This window comes from Microcaecilia unicolor, chromosome 9, assembly GCF_901765095.1.
Source record: "Microcaecilia unicolor chromosome 9, aMicUni1.1, whole genome shotgun sequence".
Classification (NCBI taxonomy): Eukaryota; Metazoa; Chordata; class Amphibia; order Gymnophiona; family Siphonopidae; genus Microcaecilia; species Microcaecilia unicolor.
This window is the reverse complement of record NC_044039.1, coordinates 83705988-83729249: the sequence shown is the minus strand read 5'-3', so window position 1 is coordinate 83729249 and position 23262 is coordinate 83705988. Positions and strand designations below refer to the sequence as shown.

The 23262-nt window shown below is 43.2% G+C and overlaps 1 protein-coding gene across 2 annotated transcripts in view; it reads right to left on the bottom strand.

The window, feature by feature from the left end:
- Positions 1-8358: 8358 nt before the first annotated feature.
- The window catches only part of ARFGAP3 (ADP ribosylation factor GTPase activating protein 3), a 254875-nt gene continuing 239971 nt past the window's right edge, over positions 8359-23262 (bottom strand). For both annotated transcript variants that reach the window (XM_030213740.1, XM_030213741.1), the window contains 2 exons: positions 21420-21541; positions 8359-9835 (listed from right to left, as the gene is read on the bottom strand). In XM_030213740.1, coding sequence (XP_030069600.1) covers positions 9818-9835; positions 21420-21541 — 140 coding nt within the window. In that variant the 3' untranslated portion in view covers positions 8359-9817. The remainder of the gene's footprint in view (positions 9836-21419; positions 21542-23262) is intronic.

Below are 23262 nucleotides of genomic sequence, written 5' to 3'. Positions count from 1 at the left end.
TTCGACTTCTTCCGAAGCATGTCACCGGAGCTCCCCGGCACCGACGAGGAGGACGTAGAATCCATCCGTCGCTTCCTCGGGGCCGAGGACCGAAGGAAGGTCGATCCCGGGGGGGCTGTACCGCAGGAGCCCTCAGGGTAGGAGGAGACCCACCCGAAGGCTCACCGCCACCAGCAGGGGAATGGACAGCCCTCACCTGCACTCCTGACGATGCACCACCGTCCGACGACATCAGCAGACGAGGTCCCGGTACCACCGACGTCGATGCAGCTATCCGATGTCTCGGCGCCGATGCAGAGGCCCTATGCCTCGATGCACTCGATGCAGGGGCGGCCGAGGAAGATGGTCTGGACGCTGACGACGTCGATGCACGCGAAGATCCCGGTGCCGATGCCGACGAAGAGCCCGAGAACAATACGTTCCACTGGGCTAATCTCGCTACCTGAGTCCGCCTTTGAAGCAGGGAACACAGACTGCAGTTCTGAGGGCGGTGCTCGGCCCCCAGACACTGAAGACACGACGAGTGTCGATCAGTGAGCGAGATAACCCGGGCGCACTGGGTGCACTTCTTGAAGCCGCTGGAAGGCTTCGATGTCATGGGCGGAAAAATCACGCCGGCGAAATCAAAGTCCGAAATGACGGAAAAGAGCACCAAAAAACTTTAGAGGGAGAAAATCTCGACCGAGGCCGAAAAAAGGCCTACCCCGACGACGAAAGAAAACTTATCAGGGCAAAAAGCTGGAAGTACGGGGAGGATTTACATGAAACCCGGTGGAGGGTTTCCGGAGCACTTCCCGACTGAAGAAAAAGCTTTTCCGAAGAAAAAACACGCTCAAAATAAATTTGGACGCGCGAGGTCGACTTTCCGGGGCTCGACACGGTGAAAATACGACCGTACCAAGTGCGGACAAAAGAAGACTGGCCGGCTCGAGCCGGTTTCGGCCGGGAAGACGGCCGTGCATGCGCGGTGCGCGCGGGCGCGCGAGGACTAGCAAAGGACTTTGCTAGAGAAGTTTCCGATTGGAGGGGCTGCCGTGGACGTCACCCATCAGTGAGAACAAGCAGCCTGCTTGTCCTCGGAGAATGTTCGTTATCAAAAATTTGCCTATCTTCCCAGCATGCATAGACCTATCCATAACCACGCCTCTGCCTTTATCTGCTGGTTTGATTACAATTTCCTGATTTCGCATGAGTGTTTTTATAGCCCGATTCTCTTCTCTTGTGAGACTAAAATACCTTCATTTCATAGTCTTTTCTAATCTTTCAATTCTGGGAGAACACACTGATTAAAGGCAAAAATCAAGGGGCCCATTTGACCTGGAGGAAACCATTTGGACTCTCTGGAGTATTGATTGGTCAGGTGGGAGCACTGTCGTTCTGAAAAAAAGTTAATTTTTAACCTTCTGGTGAACCGGAATAAATCAATTCTTCTTTGAAAATCTCTCTACCTAGCTTTGGGAACAAAAGACAAGCCTTTTATCAACAATTCTATTTCCACATCTGATAGATTGTAACTTGAGAAATTACAAACTGAAATGTCTATTTGAAGTTGTACCCTCAGCCTCTCAAAGGAGTCCCCCCCCCCCCCTCCAAAAAAAAAAGTTGGTGCTTATATGTATAGACATTTCCTTGGTTAGTTTTTCTCCCATATCCTGTCTTTAAAAAAAAAAAAAGTCTTAGATGGGCCAGGACCAGGGGCTGGTGTGGGACTATATAAGTATTACCATACTGGGAGAGACTGAAGGTCCATCAAGCCCAGCATCTTGTTTCCAACAGTGGCCAATCCAGGTCACAAATACCCGGCAAGATCCCAAAAAAGTACAATACATTTACGCTGCTTATCCTAGAAATAAGCAGTGGATTTTCCCCAAATCCATTTTAATAATGGTGTATGGACGTTTCCTTTAGGAAGCCATCCAAACCTTTTTAAAAACCCTGCTAAGCTAACTGCTTTTACCACCTTCTCTGGCAACCAATTCCAGAGTTTAGTTACATGTTGAGTGAAAAAACCTTTCTCCGATTCGTTTTAAATTTACTACTTTGTAGCTTCATTGCCTGCCCCTAGGCCTAGTATTTTTGGAAAGAGTAAACAAGTGATTCACTTCTACCCGTACCTCTATCATATCTCCCCCTCAGCTGTCTTTTCTCCAAGCTAAAGAGCCCTAGCTGCTTTAGCCTTTCCTCATAGGGAAGTCGTCCCATCCCCTTTATCATTTTCATTGCCCTTCTCTATACCTTTTCTAATTCCACCATATATTTTTAAAGATGCGCTGACCAGAACTGAACATAATATTCGAGGTGCGATCGCACCACAGAGCGATACAAAGGCATTATAACATCCTCATTTTTGTTTTCTATTCCTGTCCTAATACCTAACATTCTATTTGCTTTCTTAGCCGCCACCGCACACTGAGCAGAGGATTTCAATGTAGCAACGATGACGCCTACATCCCTTTCCTGTTCGGTGACTCCTAAAGTGGAACGTTGCATTGCGCAGTTATAATTTGGGTTCCTCTTTCCCACATGCATCACTTTGCACTTGCTCACATTAAACATCTGCCATTTAGATGCCCAGTCTCCCAGTCTCATAAGGTACTCTTGTAATTTTTCACAATCCTCTTGCGATTTACAACTTTGAATAACTGTGTCATCAGCAAATTTAATTACCTCATTAGTTACTCCCATCTCTATATCATTTATAAATGTTAAAAAGCAGCAGTCCCAGCACAGACCCCTGGAGAACCCCACTACCTACCCTTCTCCATTGAGAATACTGACCATTTAATCCTAATCTCTCTCTTCTTTTAACCAGTTTTAAATCCACAATAGGGCACCTACTATCCCATAACTTAAAAGCAATGAAAAAATGTCCTCCAAGTCACTGCAGATCCTTTTTCTCTCTCTCTTTCTTATGTGTGAATATCCTAGTGTGATTGTCCTCTGGAAACTCTGGCCGGAACAAGGACTTGACATGGCCGTGTTTCAGCAGCAACACCTAAATCAGGAGTCACAAATTCTATAGATTAAAAAACAAAATGTAAGAGACAATATAAATATACATAGATGACAAATGTTAAGAGATATAAAAGAATTTGAATTTAAAATATATGAAGAATATACAACAAATATACAAAAAGATTTGCATAAAAACAGAACCTTGGTCCCGATGTCTTCAGTGGGAACGGCAGCCAGGAGCACTCATAGCTTCAAAGCACTCTGTCAAACGGAGGTTATGCATGCTCAATTGTAAATTTAAACTAAGAAAGCATGCGATTGTTATTTTAACTGGAAAATTAATTTTGATAGTTAGCCTTTTTAGTCCCCTCCCCTGTACTTGTACTGCCATGCATATTTTGCAGACTTAAGCTTAATTCATATGTAATTTACTATATATATGCTTTTTCACCATATGATTGGCGTTTTTTTAAATATTAGCATAGAATCTTTTTTGCATTTAACGACAGCAAAGATCACAATCACTTTTCACATGCTTTCTTGGTTTAAATTTACAATTGAGCATGCATATCCCGTTTGACAGAGCACTCCGAAGCACTTTTTTGTGTGATTTCGTTTCTCAGCATCAGGTGAGCTTTTAATTCTCTTTTTAACTGAACTAAATATATTTGCACAGAAATATTGTACAACTGGTCAAACATTCTTTTTATTAATTTTTCATTTATGTGGCATTTAAAGTGTTTGAGCTCAGACGGGTTCTACTGAATGACCCTTTACATATTTCACATATCAACTGAGTGCATTCTAGTGGTGCTTTTAGACAATGTGGCAAGGCAGAGACTTCAGCCAGAAGGATGCTAGGCTGTATAGCGACAAACATAACCAACAGAAGAAAGGAGGAAAGGAGGTGTTAATGCCCCTGTACAAGTCACTGGTGAAGCCCCATCTGAAGTATTGTGTTCAGTTTGAGGCCATACCTTTTCCAAGGACATCAAAACACGAAGTGGTTCAGAAGTGGCTACAAAAATGATATGGTGTTTGCGCCTAAAGTCACATGAGAAAATCTGAATATCTATACCCTATAGCAGTGTTTCTCAACCTTTCTTCTGTCGTGACACACCTAATAGACATTCTTCACCTGCGTGGCACACTGAACACTACAATTTAGAACTACTCAAAAATTTGAACCCCCCCCCTCCCCCCAATATATCATTTCATTGCTGCTAACAATAATGCAAGGAAAATACAGAAGGAATGGTGGTGATTATGAGGAGGTTGGGACTGGTGGCAGGAGGACTAATTATGGAGACTTCAAGTACCTGACATCTAGGTTATCAGCTCTCCCCAACCTGCTCTGCACATGGTTGTTAAGGAAAGCATGTCTGGTGTCAGAATGTTGGTGACACACCAATGTGACTCAACACACTGGTTGAGAACCACTGCCCTAGAGGAAAAGAGGGATAGGGGTATATGATAGAAATGTTTAAATACTTAAAAGGTATTTAATATGCAAACAAATCTTTTTCAGAGACAGGGAAGCAGCAGAACTAGAGATCATGAGTTGAAGTTGCAATGAGGTAGACATAGGAGCAAGATCTTTTTCACAGAAAGGGTGATGGATGCCTGGAATGCCCTCCACACAGAAGTCAAAACAAATATGGCAACAGAATTCAAGAATGTGTGGGATAAACAGAGGATACCTGTGTATAAAAAGGATGGAACCAAACTGAAACAAAACTTAAATGGCCTCATGGCTGGAGTAAGCTCTGACACCAATTAAGACTAATGCCAGGCAGACTTCTACAGTTTGTGCCCCCAAACAGCATGGAGAGACAGAGATTAAGTATGCATTATATCATATTCAAAGCATACGGAGCACCTACAACCATAGCATCTCTGTACAGGGGAGAAATAGACAAAAAAAAAATCTATTTTAGCAAATAAAGAATGCTAGTTATTAGTGGGTGAGGGGAACACATTTTTAAGGTTCAAATTATTGGTATTGTGGTATTACATCCTATAACTGCCTATAAGGACGCGAGTCAACAGGGGCAACGGTTTGTGTTACCATTTGACTGTGGATTTGAAAGATTATTGGACAATAATATCTGAGATTTGGATATATATATATATATATATATATACTATAATAAAACTCACCCTCAACGTTCTGAGGACACTGACGTCTGTGAAGCCAAGCTCTGACTTCCTTCAAAAAGGTTCGAAGGTTCGTGGTGGTGAAGCCACCAAAATCGCTCCGGGCCCCGCCCTCGAGGGCGGAGCAATGGCAGAACAACAAGGGGTTGGCAGGGAGGCGGGGGGGGTGGGACATCGCTCCGGGCCCCGCCCTCAAGGGCGGAGCAATGGCAGAACAACGAAGGGGATGGCAGGGAGGGAGGCAGGGGGGGGGTGGGAAATCGCTCCGGCCCCGCCCTCGCGTCAAACATCATGACGTTGGGGGCGAAGCAATGACAGAACAACAAAGGGGTTGGCCAGGGAGGGAGGGAGGGGGGGTGTTGGCGACGAAAACCTTGCTAGCGCCCATTTCATTTGCTCTGAAACGGGCTTGTTTTACTACTGTGTGTGTGTGTATATATATATATACAGTGGTGGAAATAAGTATTTGATCCCTTGCTGATTTTGTAAGTTTGCCCACTGACAAAGACATGAGCAGCCCATAATTGAAGGGTAGGTTATTGGTAACAGTGAGAGATAGCACATCACAAATTAAATCCGGAAAATCACATTGTGGAAAGTATATGAATTTATTTGCATTCTGCAGAGGGAAATAAGTATTTGATCCCCCACCAACCAGTAAGAGATCTGGCCCCTACAGACCAGGTAGATGCTCCAAATCAACTCGTTACCTGCATGACAGACAGCTGTCGGCAATGGTCACCTGTATGAAAGACACCTGTCCACAGACTCAGTGAATCAGTCAGACTCTAACCTCTACAAAATGGCCAAGAGCAAGGAGCTGTCTAAGGATGTCAGGGACAAGATCATACACCTGCACAAGGCTGGAATGGGCTACAAAACCATCAGTAAGACGCTGGGCGAGAAGGAGACAACTGTTGGTGCCATAGTAAGAAAATGGAAGAAGTACAAAATGACTGTCAATCGACAAAGATCTGGGGCTCCATGCAAAATCTCACCTCGTGGGGTATCCTTGATCATGAGGAAGGTTAGAAATCAGCCTACAACTACAAGGGGGGAACTTGTCAATGATCTCAAGGCAGCTGGGACCACTGTCACCACGAAAACCATTGGTAACACATTACGACATAACGGATTGCAATCCTGCAGTGCCCGCAAGGTCCCCCTGCTCCGGAAGGCACATGTGACGGCCCGTCTGAAGTTTGCCAGTGAACACCTGGATGATGCCGAGAGTGATTGGGAGAAGGTGCTGTGGTCAGATGAGACAAAAATTGAGCTCTTTGGCATGAACTCAACTCGCCGTGTTTGGAGGAAGAGAAATGCTGCCTATGACCCAAAGAACACCGTCCCCACTGTCAAGCATGGAGGTGGAAATGTTATGTTTTGGGGGTGTTTCTCTGCTAAGGGCACAGGACTACTTCACCGCATCAATGGGAGAATGGATGGGGCCATGTACCGTACAATTCTGAGTGACAACCTCCTTCCCTCCGCCAGGGCCTTAAAAATGGGTCGTGGCTGGGTCTTCCAGCACGACAATGACCCAAAACATACAGCCAAGGCAACAAAGGAGTGGCTCAGGAAGAAGCACATTAGGGTCATGGAGTGGCCTAGCCAGTCACCAGACCTTAATCCCATTGAAAACTTATGGAGGGAGCTGAAGCTGCGAGTTGCCAAGCGACAGCCCAGAACTCTTAATGATTTAGAGATGATCTGCAAAGAGGAGTGGACCAAAATTCCTCCTGACATGTGTGCAAACCTCATCATCAACTACAGAAGACGTCTGACCGCTGTGCTTGCCAACAAGGGTTTTGCCACCAAGTATTAGGTCTTGTTTGCCAGAGAGATTAAATACTTATTTCCCTCTGCAGAATGCAAATAAATTCATATACTTTCCACAATGTGATTTTCCGGATTTAATTTGTGATGTGCTATCTCTCACTGTTACCAATAACCTACCCTTCAATTATGGGCTGCTCATGTCTTTGTCAGTGGGCAAACTTACAAAATCAGCAAGGGATCAAATACTTATTTCCACCACTGTATATATATATATATATATATATATATATATATAAGAACACTGATACAAGAAAAACATTGCTTAATGAACTGTGAAATGTGTTCTTCCTATCTTTTCAATCCGTACTATTTTGCACTTGAGTTTAGAGGATTAATAATTGTGTTATATGTTAAGTATTAACTAATGTGGGAAGATTGTGGATGAATAAATGTGGTGTGGTTGGGTAAGTATGAGTGATGTTATTGGGTTTTAGTATATGATAAGGTGGTGATTTACAATTTATAATAAAGATATTTGATTGGAATAGTTGTCAGAGGTTTTGTAGTCTTCGACAGTTTGTCACAGCTATTTTTAAATATATATCCCCTAGTTTGTTTATAACTGCCTATATGAGATGGCATGTTGCCAACTGCCTGTTTATAATGCCAGTGATTAATCATGAAAACTAATGTGTGCAGAATGCCACAAATACCTCTTGCCACCTTGTTGAGCAGACCAGATGAACTCTACAGTTCTTTATAGTAACAGCAAATGTCGGTCAAGATCTGCATGGTCCACCCAGTCTGCCCAACAAGGTGGCCGGAGTTGTATCTGGCACTCTGCACAGATTCCACTTCTTCATGGTTAAACACTGGTATACTTAATCTCTGTCTTTCCCTGCCGATATTAACTATGTTAGTGTAAAAAATGGTGCCAGAAAATTTGGAAGGTTGCAGCAATGAAGATGGGTTATGTGAGAGCATTCATTTAAGCTTCAAATATTTGGAGTTTTTTTTTTCCTATTATATATGGTCCTCAAGGGGGAGGGCATGGTTTGCTTGGACGTGTTCTCTTTGTATTGATCCTTTTTGAGTTCCATTTCCTTTCACTTTTGTTGTGTGGTTCATACAGCATCCATAGAGTGGGAGTGGGTAGAAGGGTGTTCAAGTTCAAGCTCTCTGTGTGCTATCCTTTAATGGGTTTGGAGATATGGAGAATGTACCAGCTGTATTTTACCTACTGTAGTCACTTTCTTTTTCTTGATGCTATGGTTTTTTTTCTTTGTAAATAATTTTCTGTCTCCCCACTACTCTGCCCCTTTGAAAGTATTGCCACTTATTGGGGCTGTTTTATATATTATTTACATTCCGCTCAATCTCAACATTCTCAGCAGAGTTAAACACACACAATTAAAATACAATGCATATGATAGTTTGTTTAATAAAAGATATACAACATACAAAAAATCTGTTTCACTGACATTTGTTTATTAGTGAATGCACATTTACAATTTGTCAATGTTTAGTATGCTGTTTCAAGTAATAGATTTAAACAACATTATGGCCAGCAGGAATTGAGTTTTTACAGTACTTTCTTGTCCTCAACAAATTCTATGCTGTCTAAAACACAGCCACAATTAGTTTCTTTTCAACCCGATACCCATATCTGTTTAATTTTTCAAAAACCAAAATGTGAATTTTACAAACAAAAAGTGTCAATTTAAACTAGTTGATTTGATAATGCAATCAACTGTATAACTTAGCTATTTTAAAATTTCCACCTAATGCACTGTTGTGTGATTCAAACTTACAGTTGGCAAACATAATGTGCTCTGATGGTATTTACATATCAAATAGATTTAATTCAGCAAGCCCATTTAGCATTTTTTTTCCATTGTATAAATCTCACTAAGTAAAATTGACTGACCGTATGAAACTGGGGCTCTCTTACTTTTCAACATGTTTAAAAGAGCCTTCAACAATGAAACTTGCTGCAATGGAAAGTCCTTCCAGGAAAATACAGCAAGTAGGATGATCATGGTTTCACTATGTAATTTCCTGAAAATCATTCCATGCAATCAGCAATTCCATGCACTGTGCAGCAACTGAATGTGTAAAAAAGTCATTTTTTAATTCCTAAACTGAGTGACCTGAAAATTACAGAGGAGCCACTCAATTGTTCCGAGTGTCTCACTTTTGCAAAATAATGATTATTTGAAGACCCTCATTACAAAATTTGTAAGTTGCAATTATTTTATAAATCTTAAAAATCTATAAGGAATAACCAAGACCCATTTCAACTTTTTTTTTTTTAACATATTTGAATTTCAATATTCTACATTCAATAACATCTGCAGTTGTCTAATAATAAAGAAGTCTTTCACTTTTAGATATGAGAATACATAAAGCTACTAAAGGTTTTATTTCCAGTTTAATCTAGGCTGAAAACTAGTTTCTGTAGTTTGTTTTCCACTCACTGCATGCTCTCTCAGCACTTTTCTTTTCTGAGAGTACAGGAAGTGGGTTTTTGGTGAGTAGGGGACCAAGAGTTTAGTAAATGTGAGGTGTATAAGTAAAACCTTAGGTTACATTGCATAAAAATAAGGCAGTGACCATGATCATCTTTTCTTCATGGGTAGATGAAAACTATTTTTTTTACATAAAACAAAAGCTATACTAGGAGATGAAAAAGTTATAAACATATAGTTTAAACTTACTATGAGACTCTTAATACAGAAAAAATGATTGTTTATGAAAATAAGGGCAGAATTAAACATCAAAATGCATGCATTAAATGTAGAAATGCTTAAATAGTTTTTCAAAATATTTCAAAGCTTGGCTTCATGAAAATCCACAATGTGATTTTTGTTCTATCTGAAGATGACTGTGTCCTCATATTCCACAATTAACGTTGATGGACAACGAATTAGGAACCATATCTATCCTGTAATTGTAAAAACATAGTTTTGTCAGAAAAAAAACTATATTCATAATATAATGTGTGTCAAGAAAACATGTACTATGCAAACTGCATTCTGCTATAAACATTATGCCAATTATGCAGGAATTGTACTTATTTTACAGAATCTGATTTTGCTCAGTTGCTTTATGCTTATGTAATTTGATACATTGATTATGAAAATGCATTGTTTGTGGGGTCACCTGATAAGAGTTTAAAAAGGCTCCAGCGTGTTCAAAATGCAGCTGTTTGACTTTTGAAGAATTTAGGTTTACAAGATAATATCTCACCTATTCTTTCTTTCTTTGCATTGGCTTCTAATTAAAACATATTGCATTTGCATTTTTAAAAAGCTTGTGTTAGCATTAAAAGTGTTTCTTGGCATGGCAGCACGGTAGATTTCCGATAAGTTGCCAATTTATACTCCTAAGCAATCATCACATTCTCAGGCTTTTCACCTCCTGTCAGATCCTTTCAATTACAGTGTGCTCATTCTTGACCTTACTCTTATTTTATGACCTGATTGTAGAACAAGGTTCCTCCCTCTATGAGATCTATTAATGATCTTTTGAGATTTTTTAAGATTATAAAAACTTACTTGTTTTAATCTAGCAATTTGATGAACTGAAAAGGAAACGGTTAGGCTGGAACCGTTGTTTAATTTAATTTTACTATATTATGAATGTAATTCTGTAAACTGTTCTGGGTGCTGTCAGGAGGATGGGCTAAATAGTGGAATGAATAAAATAAATAAATAGTGATTGTCCATTTGGGATCTAAAGTTACTTCATGTATGACACACACTGCCATTAATCACAGAACAAACATTCCAGCATATCAAAAAGTGAAATGACCTGTTTCTTGAGATACAGTATCAAGTAGGCATATCAACAATTCCTATACATGAGGCCAGCTGCTGCTAAGAGAATTCTTGGTACAACAGATTGAGTTACAGGCATTGCTACTGAATGACACCTAGAGGTGTACAGTGGTGGAAATAAGTATTTGATCCCTTGCTGATTTTGTAAGTTTGCCCACTGACAAAGACATGAGCAGCCCATAATTGAAGGGTAGGTTATTGGTAACAGTGAGAGATAGCACATCACAAATTAAATCCGGAAAATCACATTGTGGAAAGTATATGAATTTATTTGCATTCTGCAGAGGGAAATAAGTATTTGATCCCCCACCAACCAGTAAGAGATCTGGCCCCTACAGACCAGGTAGATGCTCCAAATCAACTCGTTACCTGCATGACAGACAGCTGTCGGCAATGGTCACCTGTATGAAAGACACCTGTCCACAGACTCAGTGAATCAGTCAGACTCTAACCTCTACAAAATGGCCAAGAGCAAGGAGCTGTCTAAGGATGTCAGGGACAAGATCATACACCTGCACAAGGCTGGAATGGGCTACAAAACCATCAGTAAGACGCTGGGCGAGAAGGAGACAACTGTTGGTGCCATAGTAAGAAAATGGAAGAAGTACAAAATGACTGTCAATCGACAAAGATCTGGGGCTCCATGCAAAATCTCACCTCGTGGGGTATCCTTGATCATGAGGAAGGTTAGAAATCAGCCTACAACTACAAGGGGGGAACTTGTCAATGATCTCAAGGCAGCTGGGACCACTGTCACCACGAAAACCATTGGTAACACATTACGACATAACGGATTGCAATCCTGCAGTGCCCGCAAGGTCCCCCTGCTCCGGAAGGCACATGTGACGGCCCGTCTGAAGTTTGCCAGTGAACACCTGGATGATGCCGAGAGTGATTGGGAGAAGGTGCTGTGGTCAGATGAGACAAAAATTGAGCTCTTTGGCATGAACTCAACTCGCCGTGTTTGGAGGAAGAGAAATGCTGCCTATGACCCAAAGAACACCGTCCCCACTGTCAAGCATGGAGGTGGAAATGTTATGTTTTGGGGGTGTTTCTCTGCTAAGGGCACAGGACTACTTCACCGCATCAATGGGAGAATGGATGGGGCCATGTACCGTACAATTCTGAGTGACAACCTCCTTCCCTCCGCCAGGGCCTTAAAAATGGGTCGTGGCTGGGTCTTCCAGCACGACAATGACCCAAAACATACAGCCAAGGCAACAAAGGAGTGGCTCAGGAAGAAGCACATTAGGGTCATGGAGTGGCCTAGCCAGTCACCAGACCTTAATCCCATTGAAAACTTATGGAGGGAGCTGAAGCTGCGAGTTGCCAAGCGACAGCCCAGAACTCTTAATGATTTAGAGATGATCTGCAAAGAGGAGTGGACCAAAATTCCTCCTGACATGTGTGCAAACCTCATCATCAACTACAGAAGACGTCTGACCGCTGTGCTTGCCAACAAGGGTTTTGCCACCAAGTATTAGGTCTTGTTTGCCAGAGGGATTAAATACTTATTTCCCTCTGCAGAATGCAAATAAATTCATATACTTTCCACAATGTGATTTTCCGGATTTAATTTGTGATGTGCTATCTCTCACTGTTACCAATAACCTACCCTTCAATTATGGGCTGCTCATGTCTTTGTCAGTGGGCACACTTACAAAATCAGCAAGGGATCAAATACTTATTTCCACCACTGTACATGGGGGTGGGGACTAAGGGAAATCCATAGTACTGGTGTCAAAAGATCCATTTATGTTTGGGATGGAAAAGAAAGGACTGGGGATGGGTCCAAACTACTTCCAGGAATCTCCAGGCTGTTGACCCTCCCACCTTATCCTCTAGTATCTCTGATCTCCTCCCTTCCATCATGTCCTCCGAGTCTGTAGACAAGGCTGTCTCCACTTACAATGCAACTCTCTCCTCTGCTCTGGATGCCCTTGCACCGTCCATCTCCCATCCCACAAGGTGTACTAATCCCCAGCCCTGGCTGACCCCTTGCACCCGATACCTTCGCTCCTGCGCCCGATCAGCTGAACGCCTCTGGAGGAAATCTCGCACCCATACTGATTTCATTCATTTCAAATTCATGCTATCCTGCTTCCAGTCCTCCCTATTCCTTGCCAAACAGGACTATTACACCCAATTGACTAATTCCCTCAGCTCTAACCCTCGTTGTCTCTTCGCCACCCTTAACTCCCTCCTCAAAGTGCTCTCCGCTCCCACCCCCCCCCCCCCCCTCACTCTCTCCTCAAACACTGGCTGACTACTTCCGCGACAAGGTGCAGAAAATCAACCTCGAATTCACCACCAAACCATCTCCTCCTCTTCACCCTACAACCCACTCCCTCAACCAACCAACCAACCCAGGCCTCCTTCTCCTCTTTTCCTGATATCACCTAAGAGGAAACTGCCCATCTCCTCTCCTCCTCGAAATGCACCACCTGTTCCTCAGACCCCATCCCCACCAACTTATTTAACACCATCACTCCTATTGTCACCCCCCCCCCCATCTGTCATATCCTCAACCTCTCTCTCTCCACTGCAACTGTCTCCGACACCTTCAAACATGCTGTAGTCACACCACCACTCAAAAAAGCATCACTTGACCCTACCTGTCCCTCCAACTATCACCCCATTTCCCTCCTACCCTTCCTCTCCAAGATATTTGAACGCGCCATTCACAGCCGCTGCCTTGATTTTCTCTCCTCTCATGCCATCCTCGATCCGCTTCAATCTGGCTTTCGCCCCCTACACTCGACAGAAACGGCACTATCTAAAGTCTGCAATGACCTGTTCCTTGCCAAATCCAAAGGTCACTACTCCATCCTCATCCTCCTTGACCTATCCGCCGCTATTGACACTGTCAATCACAACCTACTTCTCGCCACACTGTCCTCATTTGGGTTCCAGGGCTCTGTCCTCTCCTGGTTCTCCTCTTATCTCTCCCACCGTACCTTCACAGTACATTCTCATGGTTCTTCCTCCACCCCAATCCCACTCTCTGTTGGAGTTCCTCAGGGATCTGTCCTTGGACCCCTTCTTTTTTCAATCTACACTTCTTCCCTGGGCTCCCTAATCTCCTCTCATGATTTCCAATATCATCTTTATGCTGATGACACCCAGCTTTATCTCTCCACACCAGACATCACTGCAGAAACCCAGACCAAAGTATCGGCCTGCCTATCCGACATTGCTGCCTGGATCTCCAACCGCCACTTGAAACTGAACATGGCCAAGATCGAGCTTATTGTCTTCCCTCCCAAACCCACTTCTCCTCTCCCTCCACTCTCCGTTGATAACACCCTCATCTTTCCCGTCTCATCTGCCCGCAACCTCGAGTCATCTTCGACTCCTCCCTCTCCTCTGCGCATAGGAGTGGACTAGTGGTTAGGGTGGTAGACTTTGGTCCTGGGGAACTGAGGAACTGAGTTCGATTCCCACTTCAGGCACAGGCAGCTCCTTGTGACTCTGGGCAAGTCACTTAACCCTCCATTGCCCCATGTAAGCCGCATTGAGCCTGCCATGAGTGGGAAAGCGCGGGGTACAAATGTAACAAAAATAAAAATAAAATATCCAGCAGATTGCCAAGACCTGTCACTTCTTCCTCTATAACATTAGCAAAATTCGCCCTTTCTTCTCTGAGCACACCACCCGAACTCTCATCCACTCTCTCATTACCTCTCGCCTTGACTACTGCAACCTACTCCTCACTGGCCTCCCACTTTGCCATCTATCCCCCCTTCAGTCCGTTCAGAACTCTGCTGCACGTCTTATCTTCCGCCTGGACCGATATACTCATATCACCCCTCTCCTCAAGTCACTTCACTGGCTTCCGATCAGGTACCACATACAGTTCAAGCTTCTCCTATTAACCTACAAATGCACTCGATCTGCAGCCCCTCCTTACTTCTCTACCCGTAACCTCCGCTCTCAAGACAAATCCCTCCTTTCAGTACCCTTCACCACCACCACCAACTCCAGGCTCCGCCCTTTCTGCCTCGCCTCACCCCATGCCTGGAATAAACTCCCTGAGCCCATACGCCAGGCCCCCTCCCTGCCCATCTTCAAAGCCTTGCTCAAAGCCCACCTCTTCAATGTCGCCTTCGGCACCTAACCACCATACCTCTATTCAGGAAATCTAGACTGCCCCCACTTGACAATTCGCCCATTAGATTGTAAGCTCTTTTGAGCAGGGACTGTCCTTTTATTAAACTGTACAGCGCTGCGTAACCCTAGTAGCGCTCCAGAAATGTTAAGTAGTAGTGATGCGTGGGGATGGGGACCACCATTATGTCCCCATGCAAATCTCTAGCATCAACTTGGTGGAACAGCAAGAAGAACATGGACCTTGATATTACAGCTTACTTACCAGTATTTAACTTACTGGATCGTTTTTTGATTAATTGATTAACAAAGTATTAATAATGAGAACATGTTTTTCTTAAATTTACTAGATTGCTTAAATGCAAGTAGGGGATGGGAAGAAAAACTGTGGAAATGGTGAGGGGACAGCAGTAATATGATGGGGAATGGAAAACATGATGAGGGATTGGTTCTGGATGGAAAAGATTTGACTGGGGACGGGTGGGGATAGGGACCAGGTTATGTCCCCATGCACACCTCTAGTGACAAGGGGCTCATTTTCAAAGCACTTAGCCTTCCAAAGTTCCATAGGTTTCTATTGAACTTTGGAAGGCTAAGTGCTTTGAAAATATGCCTCTTAATGACTCAGTGTATTTGAGGTCAAGCAGCTTTGGGTTCATAGTACATTTCAGCCATTAGATACAGTTTTAGATAGTAAACACACAAAACACACATGGCCATCAGATACATTTTTTGACATGAACACAGACAAAAAAACGATGAGAGACAAGTAAAAGGGAGAAAATATTTGCCCATATATACTCCTTCCATGGGGCCTTAATCCCAGTCCTGCACTGCTACATTTCAACCTTAAAGCAGCAGAACTAACTAGAAAACTCAAAACTGTATCCGTTTCTGATTGCTCACTCAGTTGCAGCTTCCACAACATTTGCAGAACACTGGAACTATTCCAGAGAGTATGGAATATTTATAAAGTGGAAGACTATCTTTCCTAAGCCAACAAAAATAGTCAAAATGTTTCCATTCGGGCAGCTTTCATAGAACTGGCTGAGAAGGGACAATTCAACATTTTGGCATTCTAGCAGCCCAAGCTGCTTTGACATTTGCTAAAGAAAAGTAGTTTACCTATTAACAGATGTTCCAAGGAGAGCAGGTTATCAATCCCCAAACACAGGTGACATGTGAAGGAGCCTAAACCAGAGAAAACTAAATAAAGCTCCAAGAGCTTTCTAGAGCAATGAACTACAAATGAATGGGTCCCTCTCATGTGTCATCGCATACAGCCACTTCAGTTCTATATATAGCTAATGCTAGAAGACAGCACCAAGGTAGGTAATACTGTTCCTCACAGAAGACTTCTGAATAAGCTGAGAAAGCTGATCTTGGGACCCAAAGTGCTGAACTGGATTGGAATCTAGTTGACCAACAAGCGACAGAGGGTGGTGGTAAATGGAATTCGCTCCGAGGAAAGAAAGGTGCCTCAGGGATCAATACTAGGGCAGATTCTCTTTAATATATTTGGGAGAGACATTGCTGAAGAGTTTGAAGGAAAAGTTTGCCTTTTTGCAGATGACACAAAGATAGCCAATAGAGTGCACACACCAGAGAAAGTAGAAACCATGAGATCTCCAAAAATTAGAATACTGGTCAAAGGTCTGGCAGTTAAAATTTAATGTGAAGAAGTGCAAGTGGGGCACATGGGGTGCAAAAAGCCAAAGAAAATGTACCAGATAGAAGCGAGATTGATAAGCACAGCTCAGGAGAGGGACCTTGGCACGATGGTGTCTGAGAATCTCAAGATAATGAAACAATGTGACAAGGCAGTGGCCATGGCCAGAAGGATGCTAGGCTGCATAGAGAGGGGTATAACCAGCAGAAGAAAAGTGGTGTTGATGCCCCTATACAAGTTGTTGGTAAGGCCCATTTGGAATATTGTGTTCAGTTTTGCAAGCTGTATAATGCTAAGGATGTAAAAAGACGAAGTGGTTCAGACAAAAGATACAAAACGGTACAGGGTTTGCGCCACAAGACAAAGCAGGAGAGATTTGTTGACCTAAAGATGTATATCCTAGAGGAAAGGACAGACAAGGGTGATATGATACAGGCATTCAAATATTTGAAAGATATTAATACAAGCAAACCTTTTCCAGAGACGGGAAGGTGGAGATGTGAATTTAGGTTGCAAGGGAGACAATTCAGGAATAACATCAGGAAGTACTTTTTCACAGAGAGGGTGGTAGAATGCCCTACCATGGGAGGTGGTGGAAATAAAAATGGTGAAGGAATTTAAAAATGCATTGCACACACACAAAGGAATCCTGTATGGAAAGAATGGAACCAAACAAACTTAGCGGTGATTAGATGATAACTCCAGCAATTGGGAAGCAAAGCCAGTGCTGGGCAGGTTTCTACGCCCTGATCGTGGCTGGACAGATTTGGACGGGCTGGAGTGGGGCCTCATGACAGCTTCAGTAGTCAGGGGAACAAGGCCAGTGCTGGGCAGACTTCCACGTTCTCTGCCCTGAAAATGGCAAGGACAAATCAAGTTCAAGTATGCATATGTAGTATTGCATCATACTTTAAGCTATGAGTCTATCTTGTTGGGCAGACTGCTCAGATCGTACAGGTCTTTATCTGCCCTCATCTATTATGTGAGAGAGTTTTTGTAAGGACCCATTCCTTGCTATCCTCAAAGAACACTTGCTACAGATAAGTAGCTTTGTCTTCTCCAAGAATAAGCAGGAAATGCAGTCACACACATAGAAATCCCTAGGAGAAAGTGCAGGACAGAATGACCACACCTAAAAACTTCCTCTTGAAACAATATGTAGATGTACGAACAGAAGCTCATGCAGATCTCTTCCATGGAGGTGGATTTCAGTTGGCCACAGATAACATCACAGCTCCGACATAAGTCTTGATATACTCTACCAAGGTTAAGTCCACCTGGGCACAAGTGAAAGAAAACTGCTATACAATTAGCAGGAACAAAAAACAAAACAAAATGTTGGATAAGGCTCTTTTGAAATCCAAGCTGTAAAAGGCACATTCATGTATATGCAGTCTGGGGAAAAATACTGGAAGAGGATTGGCTGATTTAAGACAAACAAAATATGTGTGCATACAATTTGCTCTATTGTCAAAATCTTAAATAAGATTGTCACAAGGCTTAGACCTATCGTTAAAATCATCCGTAGTACCTGAAGATTGAAGGGTGGCCAATGTGACGCTGATTTTTAAAAAGGGTTCTAGGGGTGATCTGGGAAATTATAGACCGGTAAGCCCGACATCGGTGCCAGGCAAAAAACTGGCAACTATTATAAAGAATAGAACACATAAACAAACATGGTTTAATGAGACAGAGTCAGCATGGGGTCAGCCAAGGGAAGTCTTGCCTCACCAATTTGCTTCTTTTCTTTTAAGGCGTGAATAAACATGTGGATAAAGGTGAGCCAGCTGATGTAGTGTATCTAGATTTTCAGAAAGCTTTTGATAAAGGGTTCAAGATGGCGACCGTGTGAGGGTGTGAGTCACACAAGCTCCCGAACGACATTGTCTGCGTTAGTAGCGCTTACCTTTCTTTTTTCACCTGCGACAATGGTGAAGAGAAAGGGGAAAGTCGGGGCAAAAGCCGCTGCGAGCCCCGGCGGTAATCCAGCGCTCCGACAGCCGACTTTAGAGTCATTCGGCCTTGGTGCTCCGGGCGCCCAAGTTCCTCCCTTGGTTGGGTCCCCAGGACAACAGGGGGACCTTAGCGTTGAGGCGACTTCTCTGAGTCCGCCCCTGCAAGCTGCGCCGCCGAGACCGAGCGGGAAGTTAGGATCGATGGGAGAACTTCAGACGACCCTTGCTGAGGTTAGCGGCGGCCCCATCGGCTTTTCGACTCCTGGAGGAATGTCAACAGAAGAAGGGGCGGGAGGATCTGATTCCTCGCCCTCTCTTACCCAGGAGACCCCGCTCAAGGTGCTCGGAGTGAGGAATAAACCCGCAGCGGTAACTTTGGAGGCCCTCTGGGACGTGATCCAGACCATTAACTCGTCACTGCTACAATTAACTAATTCCTTTAATACTGAAGTTAAGGATTTAAAGGACTTTCGTCGAACGATGGAATCAAAGGCTCAGGAACAAGAAGTAAAAAGTGAGTCAAATTTGCGAGAAATAAAGAATTTACAGACTGCTGTTGCTAATATGGTTGTTGAAAAAGATTTGACTCGAAGGAAAATTGAATTTTTCGATAATCAACTCAGGCGTAACAACCTGAGATTTTTGAATTTTCCCAAGACTCCTTTAATATCATCTATAGAAATGCTAAAAAAATATTTCCTTGAAGTACTTGGTATTCCAAAAGAAGCTATGCCTCCTATAGTGAAGGCTTTCTATGTTACAGGAGCCAATGTAGCTCAAATAGAGACTCCGGAAATGAACGTAACACAATTCTTAGAAACACAATTCTTAGAAACATCATCCCTAGAAGTGGTAACTGAGCGTACGACTCTTCTAGCTACCTTCGCTTTTGAGACGGATAGGAACCATGTTTTCAGACTTTATTTTAGACATATGGCTGCCCAGTTTTTTGGATCAAAAATACAAATTTTTCCTGATCTCAGTAAAAATACTCAGAGAAGGAGAAGAGAATTTCTGGGACTTAGGCCCCGGGTTCTCGCTCTTGGGGGTATATTTAAATTGAAATTTGCCTGTAGATGTATAATTTCCTTAAATACAATATACTATGTATTTTTTGAACCAGATAAGCTGCGACAGTTTATAATTGCTAAAGAGAGTGGTGGCGAAAGAGCTCTGGTCACCCCAGTAGGGAGCTGAAACCGCAGGCAGGAACTGGGCTCTACCCTTATAATTAGTTTAAATTTTTCTTCTTGAGTATTTCCTTATATCTTGATCCTATATTGTGGACTAAGTAACAATGTAATTTCTTTTATTACTCCTTGAGTTAAAGCAGGGGCGTATCTGGAATCCGGCGGTAGGGGGGGCCAGAGCCAGAGAGGGGGGGCACATTTTTGCCTCCCTCCCCCCCCCGCCGCCTCTCTCCACCCCCTCCCCGCCGTCAACCCTCCCCCGCTGCTTACTTTTGCTGGCGCCGAGGTCCCGACCCGCAATCTCCGTTTTTCGTCTTCCTCCGTGGCCATGCTTCCAGGAAGTAACGCTGCAGTGCTGATTCGTTGACTCCAGTTCGACGTCTGACGTCAGACGCCGAACTGGATTCAACGAATCAGCACTGCAGCGTTACTTCCTGGAAGCATGGCCACGGAGGAAGACGAAAAACGGAGATTGCGGGTCAGACCTCGGCGCCAGCAAAAGTAAGCAGCGGGGGAGGGTTGACGGCGGGGAGGGGGGCCAGGGCGAAATCTGCGGGGGCCCAGGCCCCTGTGGCCCCACGCAGATACGCCCCTGAGTTAAAGGGGTGTGGAAAATATGTATTTGAATATTTGCCTGATTTTCCTATATTTACTTAATGTAAGTTGTATTTTGAAAATGATAAATAAAATAATAAAAAAAAGAAAGCTTTTGATAAAGATCCTCATGAGAGCCTCCTGAGAAAATTAAAGAGTAATGGGATAGGAGACAAGGTTCTGGTGTGGATTAGGAATTGGTTATTGGACAGGAAACAGAGGGTAGGGTTAAATGGTCATTTCTCTCAATGGAGGAGGGTGAACAGTGGAATGTCGCAGGGATCTGTACTGGGACCAGTGACATTTAACATATTTATAAATGATATGGAAATCAGAATGACAATTGTGTGTAAAGAGAATGTTTATCCCAAGGCAGCGCTGGGCTCTCCTCCTTGAAATGGCTGAAGTGGCCTCTTCTCTTTATTTCTGGCAATAATTGAGCCTATCTTTTTGTGCTTCTTCTGTAAGAGAGGAAAAGGCGCCTCGGATGAAATTATGGCTGCTCTAGACCTTCTATTAAATTTTGATCACTAAAGGTAGGCAGTCCTCGCTGTGCATCGCTCAGAATGCACATTTGAATACTGATCAGCTTATTTAAATACATTTGCATACCGTTCCCATTGTCTGCTGCCACAAATAAAAAACAGCCTGCAGAACCCCTTTGTGTATCGCCTGCTGAATACCGTATTCGCTAAACTGGTTGGAGCCGGTCAAAAACACAAGGTGCTGGCCCAGTAAGTTTTGTGCATCAGGCTCTTAATCTATCCCACTACAGCAATGCTTATGTACTTATGTCAGACCAAACTGCTTCCTACTGAGAGTTCGAGTGGCAGAAAAAAAAGACTCCCTGCCAAGAAATAGGACACAATCACTACTACTACTAATCATTTCTATAATGGTACTAGATGTATGCAGCGCTGTACACATTATATGCAGATACTTTCTCTGTCCCTAAGTTTTTTGGTACCTGGAGCAATGGAGGGTTAAGTGACTTGCCCAATGTCACAAGGAGCTGCAGTGGGAATTGAACCCAGGTTGCCAGGATCAAAGCCCGATGCACTAGGCCACTCCTCCACTAAATGAAGATGTCCCTTTCAATAAACCTGTGTATTTTAATTACATTTCATGTGATAAGATCAAGCTCCCTGGATAAAAGGGTAATGATTTCACTAACCTGAATAGAAGTCATAACTCCATTGGCAAGAACTGAAAGTCTTCCAGCCACCGACTTTACACCTTGTTTAAACTGAGCCATATCTGGTGCTGAGGGCAAGACATTGGAGAGTTGGTAGTTACCTAGATGGTGAATAAAACAAATTTTAATACTTCTGTGCCAAAAGATATTGTCATAGATACGTTAGAATTTATTTGTTTATAGGGGTTTCTTAGCTGCCTTTATGAAGAGATTCACTCGAGGCTGTGTGCAGAAGGTACAGCTTGACATAAAATTTTTAACCGCATTACTTAAGAAAAATGACCAAATATAAGCATAATTACAATCAATTAGGTAAACCTGGAGACAAACTGAATCCTAATAGGAATAACCAATAAATGAAAGGAGTTCAATCTTCCCTGCTGTAGATGGGGAATTGTGTCCTAATTGTGTATTATATATGTGTGGGTCCCATACACAGCAGTAGTGTTAAAAGTTGTGGAACATTTTTTTTTAATAGTACTGCACGTGTGTGTGAAGTGTGTCATGTGCATGCATTATATACGTGTATGTCCCGCACATTGACGGTAGTGCTAAAAGGTTGTTGTGGAAAAAAAAGGAAACTCCACGTGATGTCACTGTTCGGCGCATGTGCTAGGCGCTTTCCCTACGAGCCACTTGCAGAATTTCCAAGCATCTCATTTGAATGCAATTTCCTTTGAGTATCAATCGGCATTTCAAAATCTGTAATTTCAACTACAGATATAGATGCACTCGGGCCCTGATGCTCAAAAGTCATCATTAAATACCCAGTGCATCTATATCCGTGATTAAATGTAACCAGGCCCCCACCTTAAGAGAGCCTGACTGCTGGGCTCAGTGACCATGAAGTTGAGGAGGCTCTGCTCTAGACTCAGAACCTTCTGCCCACACCATGTGCTAATTATGAACATTCTGGGCAGTGTCTAGGAAAGATCATGTAAGTAAACAGGACAGGAAAAGCCTGATTGGCCCATGCCATTACAAAGAGCCAGCCTTTGCTGCCCCTCTACTCTTGATGGTGCACTACATTAAGTACAACTTGACAATGCAATGTGGAGACTGATCCAGGCAGTACCAGCACAGAATGAAGATTGACATGGGAAGCAACTTCTTGCCCTGGGATTTATAGTATGGAGTGTTGCCACGATTTGGGTTTCTGCCAGGCACCTGTGACCTGGCTTGGCCATTGTTTAGAAAACAGGATACCGGGCTAGATGGACCATTGGTCTGACCCAGTATGGCTACTCTTATGTTCTTATGTCTAAGTCTTGTTCTAAGTAATAGTGGGATGTGAATATAAAGACGATGTTCATGTTGCAGCTCTGCAAAACCTTTCTGTGGAGGCTGACCTCAAGTGGGCTACTGATGCGGCTAAAGTCCTTTATTATGACCCTCTAGAGACAGCCTAGCCTAGGAATAAACAAAGGACATGCAGTCTGCTAGCCAACTGGAAAGCTGGGTGGAATTTCTGTTAGAGTGCAACATGATAATGGGGAAACTGGTAATACCACGGTAGCATGGGGTTGGGGACAATCTGTATGGTATTACCACAGTAACAGTAATAACAGTCATAGTTTTACTGAAGGTATGGGTGTTTTGCCATTTTGTAGAGCAAGGAAATGCTTGGCCTAAATTAAGTCAGTTTACAAAGTATCTTTTAGCTGTTTCAGCAACCAGTACCTCATCTTAAAGGGCATTTTCTACCTCTGGACTTACCATAGATGACCAAAGAACACAGCTGAAACCTGATACAGTTGATGGACTCTTACTTTCATACGTGTAGGAAACCGTGAGCTACATAATCAGCATCTTTCTTGATGCA